The sequence below is a fragment of the Rhinichthys klamathensis genome, unplaced genomic scaffold (assembly GCF_029890125.1).
Source record: "Rhinichthys klamathensis goyatoka isolate OS25496 unplaced genomic scaffold, OSU_Roscu_1.1 h1tg000236l_1, whole genome shotgun sequence".
NCBI lineage: Eukaryota > Metazoa > Chordata > Actinopteri > Cypriniformes > Leuciscidae > Rhinichthys > Rhinichthys klamathensis.
The window spans coordinates 2,614,494-2,628,457 of record NW_026606759.1 but is presented as its reverse complement, the minus strand read 5'-3'; the positions used below and the strand labels follow the sequence as shown (position 1 = coordinate 2,628,457).

General features: G+C 37.0%; 1 protein-coding gene across 1 annotated transcript; it reads right to left on the bottom strand.

Annotated features, from left to right (window-relative positions):
• Positions 1–850: 850 nt before the first annotated feature.
• Positions 851–12,921, bottom strand: LOC130099788 (uncharacterized). The gene is made up of 7 exons (XM_056265595.1): positions 12,483–12,921; positions 11,889–12,290; positions 9,618–9,834; positions 9,204–9,430; positions 8,949–9,096; positions 3,162–3,271; positions 851–1,174 (listed from the first exon to the last, which is right to left on the bottom strand). Exons 1-7 carry the CDS (start codon positions 12,501–12,503, stop codon positions 851–853), a joined length of 1,449 nt encoding a protein of 482 aa, XP_056121570.1. The 5' UTR covers positions 12,504–12,921.
• Positions 12,922–13,964: the final 1,043 nt, after the last annotated feature.

Here is a 13,964-nt window from a genome sequence, read left to right as displayed (position 1 = left end):
TTAAAACTATGCAGTTTTTACTTATTATAAAAATTGAATAATAAATAAATTTAGCGAAAATTGCATTAAAACTAGAACATTTAATCTTAAATCTAGCCACTAAAAAAAATATGTTGGTCTTAAAACTAGACAAAAATGCTTAAAACTATGCCGTTTTTACTTATTATAAGAATTAAATAATAAATAAATTTAGTGAAAATTGCATTAAAACTAGAATATTTTATCTTAAATCTAATCACTAATAAACCATTGGTCTTAAAACTAGACAAACATGCTTAAAACTGTGCAGTTTAAGCACTGAATATTAAGTCATTTTTAGTGGATTGCTTTAAAACTAGAAAATTAAACCTTATTTAGATTTTCTTTAAGATGCGAGACCTGAAAATGGATGAAAATTCTTGAAACAACCCAATAAAGAAATATAGTACAAATATATACATTTAAATAAATAATCAAACAACATATTCAGTTTTGCTGAACATTTATTAAAGAACATCCTCTTTAACAAATGGAGCACATAAAGCAGGATGAACTAATTCCTAGGCTATTCAACTGACATAAGGAAGTGTCAGTGTCATAACATGGCACATCAACAGCAAATGTTCTGCATAAAAAGGCTATGCCTCAGTCTGTAAGCTGCATACACTGTATAACCTCAAACAGCTTTAAACAGCAATTACTCAATTCATGTATTGCATTAATACAATTGATTCAAGAAACACTACTGAAAAAGCAGGGAAATCTCATAATAGCACAAATCAAGTGCAAATATAATGAGGAACAAACCAAAAAATAAAATAAAAAACAAATACTCTATCACTGCCTCAGCCATACAGGTATGCAACAGTATTTATTCAGCAAACATTTTCCATTCATGAATGGCCTTTTTATAAGAGGGGGTTGCATCGTCCTGCTCATGGAGGACATCTACCAGAACTTCTGTTTGCAACACAGACAAGAGTGTGGCAATACACTTGGGATAGGTCAGGTGGAATGCATAGTAATATGCCAGGAGGTAGAGAAGCCCCTCGTGGAGCAAATCTTTCTCAAAGGTTACAACTGGAGTTGTACCTACAACCACCATGCAGTTCTCCTCACCAACCAGCAAAACAGGACTAGAAAGCACACGCCGGTGGACGAAGGTATCAGGGTCCGGTGAACGAAGGTATGAGGGCTAGAAAACCAAATATATAAATACAGAATTTAGACTACAAACACAGCAAAACAGCAAAATAAGTAGTCAAGTCAAGTCACCTTCATTTATATAGCGCTTTTAACAGTATAGATTGTTTCAAAGCAGCTTTACAGTGATAACAGGAGATTACAGTAACAGATTGTTTTGGATTTACAGCAGCTCTAGAATAAAGTTATTGTCCAGATAAAGTTCGTTTTTATTGATTCACTTGCGCTTACACCACACCGTTTTAACTGAAAACAGAAAACTTTGATGTGTTGTGGCAGACCATTTGCAGAACAGTGTTTGGTCAAGTAATGTTTGTTTCATTTGTTGTGGGATGGAAGTGGTTAATGAATAAATATGGAAGCATCCCAGAGCAAGACACTTTCAACTACTCTAAATGTCTTTTGAGAGATGGGTTTTGCTTAAATATGATCAGATTGTTTTTATTTTTAGTAAGCGTTATATTAATTTGGGAAGATAATAAAAAAAAGCCACTTTTAAGCTATTTTAATCAGTTTCAGTTGTTGGTGTACTGCTTTGTGGTACTGAGGGTAGTATAAGTACATATGTGATACATCCAATTTAAACCATTTATAAATAAAGGCCATTTACATGTAACAGCATTTAAATCCTTTTTTAAAAAAGCCGCCATTGACAGCTATTTTGACACACTTTGAAGGCCCAGAAAGGCAGGAAAGACATCATTAAAATAGTGCATGTGACTAGAATGGTTCAATCTTAATTTTATGAAGCGAAGAGAATTTTTTTGTGCACCAAAAATACAAATTAATGACTTTATTCAACAATTTCTTCTCCTGTATCAGTCTCTGACGCACAATCACGAGAGCACCACGACGTATGCGTGTGGAAAGCCGGGTCCTCTGTTATACAGCGAGATACATGCGTCGTCTCATCATCTGAAATATCCAAACTTTCAAGATGTGGCATGACAATATCACAATCGATGCAGCACACACTCTCCTGTTCAGTAGCCATCACTTGGCACTGATGATCCACACCACCAGCTCTTCATTGCCCTCTGTCTTTCAGAAGCTTGTGGCTGTGTTTGTGTTGCAGCCTCTTCTATCTCTTTTAGTTCGTTCTCTGTATATTCTGGTTTTAAAAAAATGCAATTCATCCTCTGTTTCGAAATCTGCAGACATAGTTCTGAACTGTTTTATGTTGTGTGTGTGTCTTCCTCTGCTTGTAAACACAGCCGTCATCACCACACACACACAAGTGTATGCGTCGTGGTGCTCTTGTGATCAGAGAGTGATACGAAAAAGAATTAATTGTTGAATAAAGTCATTATTTTGTATTTTTGGCGGACAAAAAGTATTCTCAGCGCTTCATAACATTAAAGGGATAGTTCACTTTGAAATTCATTTTTGGTATGTTTTAGCTTACCTCAAGGGCATCCAAGATGTAGGTGTCTTTGTATTTATATCGTACAGTATTTATATCGTTTTTACCTCTTGTAACCACAGCCACATCCAAGTGATCTGAGGGGGTGGCTGTGGTTACAAGAGGTAAAAACGATATAAATACTGTTCGTTTTCTCACACAAACCGCTCGTTTCGTGTCTTAGGCCATCAATGTGTACTTACATTTACGAGTCATTAAATCATGTTTAATTTGGACTTCTCTGTGTATGCTCTTTGAGGTGGTGACCATAGACCTGCATTATAGGACTGACAGACAAGAACGGTTTGACCTAAAAATATCAAAATTGAAACTACTGCGGAAACAAAGACACCTACATCTTGGATGCCCTTGAGGTAAGCTAAAACATACCAAAAATTAATTTCAAAGTGAACTATCCCTTTAAGGTTGAACCACTGTAGTCACTTGGACTATTTTAACAATGTCTTTCCTGCCTTTCTGGTCCTTCAAAGTGTTAATTAAATAGCTGTCAATGGACCCAATGGTAATAATAAAAAATATAATAATAATAAATTATTATTACTGAAGTAAAACTCACCGTAAGAACGTGGAAAATAGCCTCACTGATTGGGACCACTTTCTTGGGTACTGCAGAGCCAGATGGGAAGAGCAATGGCAGGGCGGTAAAAACAGCAATGGCATGTTCAACTAGTAAAAAAAAAAAAAAACACAAGAGAGGAGATCTATATTGATATGCACTAAGAAATTTAACACTTTATAATAAGTATACAGTAAAAACGTACTTGCAAATCATAAGCAAACTATTAGTTTATAGTTAATTCATAGTTCATATTAGGGCTGTAACGATACACCAAACCCACGATTCGGTTCGTATCACGATTTTTGACCCACGATTCGATTAGTATCGCGATTCTATCACGGGGGCGGGGCTTTGAGGCGGGGTTTGGCGTGAAAAAAAGAGAGATTTTGAGAGAAAAAAATATATTTTTATTAAATAACATTTGAAAAACCTGTATAAACGGAACACCAAAGAACAATATTAACTATGCAAATTATTAGACTAAACTAGGCAGTGTAGGCTGCTGCTTTTGGGTTGTTTTCTGTCCTCCAACTAAATTGATTTCGGGATGGTGCCGTAGGATATGCATCTGCATGTTGGACGTGTTGCTGGTCATTTGAGGAAGCTTCTTAAAACACTTGCGGCAAATTGCGTGGGTCTTGTCGACTAGCCTATACGATTTCCTCACGTTCTTCAACTAGCTCGCGTCACATGGAAAGGTACTACTCACATGACACGTAACATGTAAAAAGACGCTTACAAGTAAACATTTTTTTAAAAGTTGGTTGGGATGAGTCACTGAGTATTTAATTATAGAATATCAAATAGGTTGTGTCATTATTGTCTATAAAAATCTCCATGTTTTCGGTGCTGATGCGGTGGTGACGCGTTCATGTAACATGTAAGGGTGGCGCTGCCAATAAAGCACCTAATAGCTGTCACAAAGAACCGGCAAAAGTAATGATTATGAATATGTCTGTAAGGACTGGGCGAGGGTGAATCTGAAAGGACTAAATACATCCTGCTAAAGACCCAAAAAGCCTGGAATGTAAATTTACACACACACACACACACACGCACACACACACGCATCCCCCACAAGTGAAGACCACACTCAGGACAGAGCGTGGTGTCCAGTTACGAGACATTTTTATGACGGACGGGAATTTCCCAAAGAAGGTGATTCTAAAGAGAAAGAAACTTCTCTTTTTAAAAGACATTTAACCAGATATATTTTGATGTGTTTTTATGTGTGTCCAGTTGCCCATGTCACATTGGAATGACTGTGATTCTATCGTAGCTTAAAGTGAATTATAAATACCTTCATTATGCATTTTAAATATAACTGTCTATTTCCATTACTTATACACATAGTTCTGGACACCTCCCGAATGCTTTCGGTGTGATCAATCAGAATACGTACAGTAATATCCAGTAAAATATAGTTTACTATGTTTTCCATCTTTGGAGTGAAAAGAGACCAAAAACTATCATCACTGGTGTTCTTAGTTAACAGCGTTTACGACCCAAAGGAATGTTCACAGAACTGTGGCTCTCTCTGAATTCTAACCAAGGAGGAGAAATGAATCCTGTATTCATATATATATGCTATTATATATCCACTTGAGAATTGTATGAACGATGTATCTAAGTTCCCTATTTCATGTGTTGCCTTTCTGTGGTTTGGTCTATGTTTCTCGACAACTCTAATTGGATAATGTTTCAAACTTTGCCAACTAATGTTTAACCAAATCCATTTGTGGCAAGTTTGGTCTCGATAAACTCCAATCTTCGTTCCCCATTTGTTAATTGACATTACATTTTGCTAAACTTTGTGACACATTAGTATTATAAGAATTGTGAAGATTCTTCTTTTAAACACCCAATGAAACTAGTGATTTAAATGCCTGGTTATAACACAAAGGGTCATAAAACCTCCCTCCAAAGGGACAGCTCCTGATTGGGCCCTCTTCCAAAAGAAGGCGGAAACGTCAGGTCTTCAAAAGGACAAACCGCAGGCTAAAGCCCTCTCTTCCTCCCGTGTCCTCGTGTCATGATGTAACGTCTCGCCTCCGGGCGAGCTCTTCGCCTTTCTTTTATTTGTTTCTAGTTTAGTTTGTGTTTTTCAGTTGTAGATAAGTCTCTGTGTTTAATTCAAATCGACGATTGAAAAGCAAAACCCCGTGACATATATCTTCAGCAAATCCATCTACAAGGGACCTTTAAACGAGCGCGCGCTCGCTTTGAAGGAGAAACACGCGCACGTGACCACGTGACGCGCCGGACCGAGAGACACACAAGCCATGCAAAGAGTTACCTGTGCAAGTATCCGTGTTTGATCACGCTTTTAAGATTTGTTGAAGTCTTGTTGTCTCTCAAAGTTCTGTTGTCTATGTGAATTTGCTATTTAGAAAGATCCTCGGGTCTTTCTAAACTCCCTCTTGCATAACTGCAACTCTCTACATTTCTTCTCTCTCTCTATCTCTATGCATTTCTCGTTCATCGATGCCTTATCATGTTTGTTTGTTTATTATGTTTGTAAATACATATATCCCATGTAACCGTAGTAAATACATAAGTAGTCATGCCTCTATTAAATTAATTATATATTCATTTGATTGAAGTCCCTTAAGTGCAAAAGATCTTATGCTACAAGCTTACTAAAATTAAAAATACCTTAAAGAGTATGTGTTGTGTTTATAGGGCGGGAAACCCAATTCTTCTGGCCAGAGAATTGCGTTTCCTGAAATCCTATAAAGTAAGATGATATTGTGGATCCCACAAATATTATCCTGACAATTGAGCTAATTCATTTTACCTGTTTTGTGAAACGTGGTCCGTGTAATTAATTGCAATCAACTTGTGGTTAATTTCAAGGATTCACATGCATGCAGGTAAAATGACAGATCCTCCCTTATCGGGAGATTTATTAACATGTAAGACTGATCTAATCCAAACATGTATGAATAATTATTAATTACCAATTATTAATTATGATATGCAAATTCCCCACGGATTAGATCCGCCCCTGAATCCTTACATGTCAAATACAGCAAGGAGACATTTTAATTGTTTATTAATAAATAGGTGTTTTCTGTCAGTGTCGGCTGAAAAGAGGAAGTTGACGATGCTGACTCGCGATCTTCGCATTAGTGAACGCGCCAGAGAGAAATGCACTTTTCATACGGATTACATAAGCAGAGAGTAGTCTGTTTTCTTTCGTTTTGAATTGTTCTGTTTAAAAGTAGACATTTCAATATAGATATATATTCTCAGGTCTGTGAGGCAAGGCTACCTTATACGCTGAGTTTCGGTTCATTTATGAGACGAGCTCCAGATCACGCGCCGGCTCCTCCGTGTCGTGATTATCTATTGTCTGCAATATTTACTTCTTATTTATTAAATCCAGGTAATTGGTTGATGAAACATGAATTAAAATTAAGATACAATTACTACAAAACGAAATTCACTTTAAAGAAAGGCTTTGTGCTTTCTGTTTGAGGTCTGTGAAAGTTTTAGTGCCGCTTCCAGAGAACTGTCACGTCGTAACATTGTTTTTTTCTCATAAATGCGAACACGGAAAATAAAATAAAATGAATATTTTATGTTCTGGGGAGAGCCAACCCTTCTTCATCCGATGGGTAGTATTACTTTTGGTTTGTGCAGTGTAATTCACAGAATTATATTTTGCGCTTTGGCCGCTCTGACGTAGCAGCATTCTATGTTCGATCATGAGAGAAGAGAAGTGTCACAACACACAATGTAAACAGAAAAAACAAGCAATACATTGACACTAGAAACATTTTATAATACTAATAGTAATTTAAAGATGTGGTAGCATTGGATCTGGATGGGAAGGATAACTCTGGGAGTTGGAAGGGGTGTGTCGCGATTCTGCCTTCTCACACCGCGATACAGATCGTGGATCTGAGTATCGCGATTTCGATTTTATATCGCGTATCGTTACAGCCCTAGTTCATATATTGTAGTAATTACATTGTTAATATATTAATATGCTATATACAAATAGTGAGTTCATTGTCACTGTAATTAACACAATTATTATTGTTTAATTAGCTCGTAGTAAAAAAAATTTTGATTGGTTATTAGGAATGGTAAATGGACTGCGCTTTCAACAGACCCATGGCCACCAAAGCGCTTTACATATTGCCTCACATTCACCCATCGGCGGTGTCAGCCATGCAAGGCGCCATCCAGCTCGTTGGGGGCAGCTGGGGTTAGGTGTCTTGCTAATGACACCTCGACACTTGGTCAGGTGGAACCAGGGATTGAACCACCAACCTTCCGGTTTGTAGACAACCTACATGAACCACTGCCGCCCATTAGGAGTAAATAGTAGGGATCCACGATGATATCGGGACAACATCGGTATCGGCCGATAAAAGCTTAAAATGACCATCATCGGCATCGGCCGATATGAATATTACTGCCGATGAGCCTTGCCGATAGGGTGGCGTGTTTCCTATGCGCACGTAACGACCGTGAAGAAGCATGAGCGCCAGAAACTTAAACTTCCAACTAGGGGTGTGCGATAATCACGGCTTTTGATCGTGGACGAGTAAAATGTCTCCACGATCTGCTTTTGAAGAAAAATCATAGTATCGTGCATTCCATCAGTTCAATTCTGGCGCCTTCATCTCAACATACTGTACAACGCGACGTTCACATCACATCACATCACATCACATCACATGTAAACGCAGAGGTAGAGTTACACTCACTGGACACTGCAATTCACAAAAGTTAATTATTTGCATGTGCGTCAAATTCTTGCTAGTTAAACATGTCATTCACGTGCTGATGCGCTGTTCTAACATGCGCTATTCTGAGCGCGTTACACCCAGCGCTCACAGGAACTAAAAGCCTGTCTAACCGCGCCTGCATACTGGACTAAGTTATCTTTCGAGTCTTATTGCGCTAATACTGTCAAATACACACAAGGTTTACATAAACAAAGTTGGTTATGTCTAAAGTGAAAGCAAACAGAGAAAATCTGCTTGTCAAATGCGTGTATATTAGACGCGTCGCGTGCAGCTCTTAAAGAGACAGTATCTAATATGTTGCCGCTTGTCCTTAAAGAGATACTGCACCCAGAAATAAAAATTCTGTCATTATTTACTCACTCTAATGTTGTTCCAAACCTGTATTAATTTCTTTCTTGTGCTTAAATATACTATGGAAGTCACTGGAGTACAGCAACTGTTTGGTTAGCCACATTCTTCCAAATAACTTTTATTTTCAACAGAAGAAAGAAATTTATTTGGGTTTAAAACAACTTGAGAGAGTAAAAGATGACAATTTAAATGTTTGGGAGAACTATCCCTTTAATGTTAATAAAACAACAAAACACAAAGAGGAAATCATTCACTGCTCTTGACAGAACTTTAATAGAAGCTTTAATAAGCTTTTTTTGCACTTAAAAAAAATACAAATATATCGGCATCGGGCAAAATTAGTTTGAAAATATCGGCATATCGAATATCGGCCAAAATCCAATATCGTGCATCCCTAGTAAATAGTTCTCTTTAGATTGAGAATGGAAAATGTAATTAATTAAGCGCTTTAAACCAACCTTTATTAGACATTAAATGCATTCATATTCAGTGTTCCTTAAAATGTTTACAAATAGATGTAAACAATAAAATACAAATACAATGAGCAGTTAACTAGCTAATAGTTTGCAAATGATTTGCAAGGACTTTATTACTGTATTTATTATAAAGTGTTACTGAAATTAGGTGTGTATCTATAAAAAATCAATCAATCAATAAAATACAGCTTTACCTCCTTTTAATGTCCTTGGAGGCTTCATGACTTTCTTCATGACACCATAAAACTGAACCTTGGAGTAGAAGGTCTCCCACCTGCCTTTCACCTCAGAAATGTATTGGCAATTGTTTGGCTCAATGATTCTCCGCAGTTCATCCATTGTCTGAGATAAATAATTATTAAAAGTTATAAGAATCATCAACCTGTATGTCTGCAGTTAGGTAGATGATATGTTTTACATCAGTCTAAATTATGCTTCAGTGTACTCACATGGTCCAGTTCTTTGAAGCATGGGTATGCCTGTAATATTTGTTTAGGTCTGTCTTGCTCCTTCAAAGTATTTGAGTCGATGAAATTTCTTCTGGACTGGAACTCCAGGTCTAATAGATGAGTTACAGCAGCTTTGTGTGGCTTCTTTGCTTTGTACATTTCTCGTAGAGTCCTGTAATGTCGTGCCTGTGTTTTCTGGCTGTCAAGGCTGGTGTCTGGACCATCGGCTATAATTCAGCCATACAATATAATTAGAATATATCATTGAACAAGATGCACAAAATCAACAATTCAAGAATGTATGCCACATAAAAAGAAATAAGGCAGAATTAGGCTTACATATATTACCAAAGATTATGGTATTATTTATTGCAAAAATTCAATACATTTTATAGTAAATTTTGATGTACATACATGCTTCATCGATGCTGTCATTGTCTTGCCGTGGGGTGCTTGATTTTGAAGGTGGTGATAGATGAAGTGTTGATGCACTGGAATCAGCATCATAGTCACTTGCCACTGCAGCAGAAGGTTCTTCGTCCAGACGGGCTCTCTTGGAAGGAGGGTGTTTGGCCTTCACAGGACTTCGGATATTTGAAAGTCGCTTCATGAGCTTTTTGGCAACAGAGTCCTGTACAACAGAACAAAATCATCAATGAACAGTTTTGAAACAACGTAAGCAAAAAAACATGCTTTAAAGTCCCACTCCGATCATATTTTGAGCTATTTTTAAACATTCCCAGTGGTCTTTAAATTATTATTATGCAATTTTTAGCCAAAATCACAAAACCTGTGCCGTTTTCTGGGACTTCGCTTCAGCAGAGCGGCAGTAGCTCATTAGCAATTCGCCTTTGCGTTGTGGGCGGAGCCGTTGGCACGGAGACGCCCCTCCCCCTGCCCGTTGCTGAGAGCTCTGTCTCTCCCGCTAGCTTACACCCCCAATACCGGTGGGGCAACAGTATTATATACACGTTAATTATTATTATCCGAAGTTAATCAAAGTTATCACCGATCACCGATCATTATTTCACTGCAAGACGTCGCGTGTGGAGACGCCCAGTGGAGTTACTACGTCACAACTCCAGTCGATTTTAGCCGGCATTTTAGCGTCTGCTACTGATTCACAGCCATTTGAATGTAGAAATACTCAGAAATACAACTTTGAGCTGATTTTTCTCAAGATATGTCCTCTAACATCAGAAAAATGCCACAAGAACATGTTAACACCTAGAAAAACATTATTTTCATCGGAGTGGGTCTTTAACTATAAATATTCAAGTAAATAAAGTCACTTACCCACTCGTGACTAGCAGGGGCGCCGTAAAGGGGTGGAAGGTTAGGACGATTCTAAGGGCCCAGGCTGATTTAGGGCCCAGAAGAGCAGACCCCCTTTTTCTTTTCTTATTTCTTTTCTCGTTTTTATACTTAAATTAAATGTGCAAGGCCCCCTCATGCACTAAATGTGTATTTTGTCCGTTTTGACCATAGATTTAATATTTTAAAAACAAATGATGTATTTACTGTTTCAGTCACACCCCTCCCCCTCAGAATGGTTCATTCCACCTGCGCTGTACGAGCTATGATCGCTAGTGATTGCACTTGCTATGATGCAGACAGTAGGCTACAGACAATGACACAAGCAGGCATGTCACATCAAAATTCAGGGCATCAAAAACGGAAAGCAAAGAAGGAAAGGGAAGACAGAGAACGCCGAAGTCGACAGTATGTCACACAGTTTTGCAAAAATAAAGGTAACTTATGCCGTATTCCTGTATTCCAAAACTTTCAGAGACTACTTATTTTTGTTTAGGGTGACCAGAAGTCCCGAAAAATTCGAGACTTCTCGAAATCTAAGCTGTTGTCCCGAATCCCAAAACAGGCTTTAATTTTCCCGAAAATTATACTAAAGCAAAATCTTGATATAAAATCTATCCGTGGACGAGTCGTCCTGCAGCCCGCCCCCTCAAGTTGCAGCAGCCGCAGCCGCGAGGACATTTATAGAACAGTGAATGTGCAGGCAGCCAGTCTAAACTTTTGTTAACTCTTGACGCGCGAATGGATTCAACGTGTTCACGCGTAGAACTAGACGCGGCAGGCGCGTTTTTTACGCGCTATTTGCCTCTGGTGTGAACGCAGCATTAAAGGAGTGATTGTGACTGTGTGCAAAAAGTAATCTACTACATGCTTAAAAAATTACAAAATCAGTTTGCCCTGTGTGTGTCGTGTGTTCTGTGAAGTGAAGTGACAAGTGCTTCTGCTACGATCGATGCTGTCAAACTTGACGTTCTTCATGTGAATAAAATGCCCCAGAAAATTGAATAAAACATGTGTCTGTAGTAAACATTGGCTATATGGAGTTTACTAAATAGATATTTAATATTTTATATTAAGAAAACTAAATAGGCCAATAAAAATAAGCTGATGTTTCCTGATTGATTAGTTTGACCCATTTGAGTTTGACTTGGAAGTATTAGTAGGCTATGTCAATATGTTTACATTATGTTCTGTTGTAGGCTAAACAAGTACATATTTCTATTTTTATTTTCATTTTGTAGGCTTTGTACCAATCTTTAGACATTTAACTATGTGCTAAGTATCTTTTTAAAGTATACTGGGCATGTTTATTGGGTTAAATTTTATCTGTAAAAAATGTAGGGGGCCCAGAAATTTTGGTTTCCATAGGGCCCAGAATTTCTGGCGGCACCCCTGGTGACTAGATCCAGTTGACTTATCTTTTATCATAGGGTAGTATTCCACTAACCGCTTTGCCATGGCAAGAACTTCATGTTTAGTGGGGTATTTGTAGTCATCTGAAGAGGCTCTTGCAATTGAGATCATATTTGTCATGGTATTTCGGATGAGCCGGCAGAAGAGCTCCTTTGATAAGGTGACTTCACTCTCTTTTCCAAGACGCTGCTGTTCAAAGTATGCGCGTCTCACGTGTTGTAGTTCACTATCAGTGAAGAGAACGTATTCTGGGCTGGGTAACTTCAAAAACTTTGAAGTGCTGGGGTCATCTCGGTTTGAACTTTCATTATTTTCATCATCTGTTGATGAATCTTGGGCTTCAACAGGAATCGTGTGCCCCTAAAATACAAATGTATACTGTACATTAATCAAATCAGAAAAAGTCATTTTATTTTCAGAACATCTCACTTGTATGTGTAAGTGTTAATCTTTAACCACACCAACTTACATATGGTGTGGCTAAAGTACTGAAAATGTCATTTCCACTAACAGGTTAAAAATATCCAAAACACAAGTATTAAGTAAAATTACCTGTTCTTCCTTATGAGTCATAAGCCAAATGGCTTTGCGCCGCAGGAAGTGCTCAGGACCAGGAAAGAGATCTCGGATATCATCTCGTGAGAGAGTTGGTAAAATCTCTTCCCCAATGTTAGCAGCTTAGATTAGAACACAAATATGTTAGTTAGAATAGCTCAGGATTCTAAGCGTTATACTTTCTATGCAGAACTTTTCAGATATTTAAAAAATATATCCACATCATATAGCTATTTAGTTTACCCAAATAGAGAAATTTCTGTTTTGTAACATGGACCTAACAGGGCAGAAATATTAAATCTATTAAATGATTTGTGAGTAAAAAACCAGGCAATAATGATAACAGTTTCATAACACATGACAATAAGGTTATTTTTGTTAGCATCAGTAAATTAATTAAGTATAATGAAAAAGCAATATACAGTTGTAGAGCATTTAAGAACATTGGTTAATAGTAGTACAAATGTTCATTGTATGTTTGTTATGAAATAACTGATGTTAGTGTAAACACATTTAAATAAAAACATTTAGGTAATGCTTTATAATAACTGCATGATATGAACCATCAGTTAGCCTAAGCATTACTAAATAGTTAGGCTAATTCATAATGTATAAAGCACTAATAGACATTAATACGAAGTTTATAAACACAGCTATAGGCTAAATTCTTTATTCTTAATTTATAAGCATATCTATTATGTTTAATAATTGTATTTTAATACTTTATTAAAGTCGTCATGAAACGGAAGTTGAGATTGTCCTTTTTTCCTTATTGTGACATATATCCGAGTTAAACGGCTTCTGAAATTAGAAAAAAAATGTAGGGGCGGGGCTTGATTTCATCCTTTGGGAATTGATTGGATCGTTGGAGGTTGGGCGTTGCTAACAAAATGGAGGCAGATTTGAATGCCAGTTTACAGTCAGGTGTGGAGATAGCGTCAGTCACAATAGCCACGCCCTCTAGTAATAGATTTTGCCCGGAAGAGAAGAGAAGTCGTTTCGAGGGGGGAGGGAAGGGTAACGTATTTAATTAAAGATTATAAGGGTACATGAATTTAAAAAAAATAATGAAGTGCACAGATAAATCATTTATAATAAACACTACAATATTACATATCAAAATATGAATGGTAAAATTTGATTTCATGACGACTTTAATGATCAATTTATCATTTCTAAATTAGTACATTATTTACAAACCAGTTATTTAAGAGCTGTCAGTGGTTCATAAGATCAGTTAGAATGTGCAAGTAAATGATTAATAAACTATTAAAAAGGTACATTTATACATATTATTATTTAGACATATGTGTTAATAAATGCTTTATTCACATGAATTCCTACTGTAATTCATGGTTAATTCAGGTAGTTATAAAGCATTTAGTAGTGGTCAGTTAACTATTTTTGTGAGCTCATCTAAAGTGAGGAATATTTATGCCTCGTAAAGCTTTTACAAAAGAGATCTAAAGGCTCAGTTAT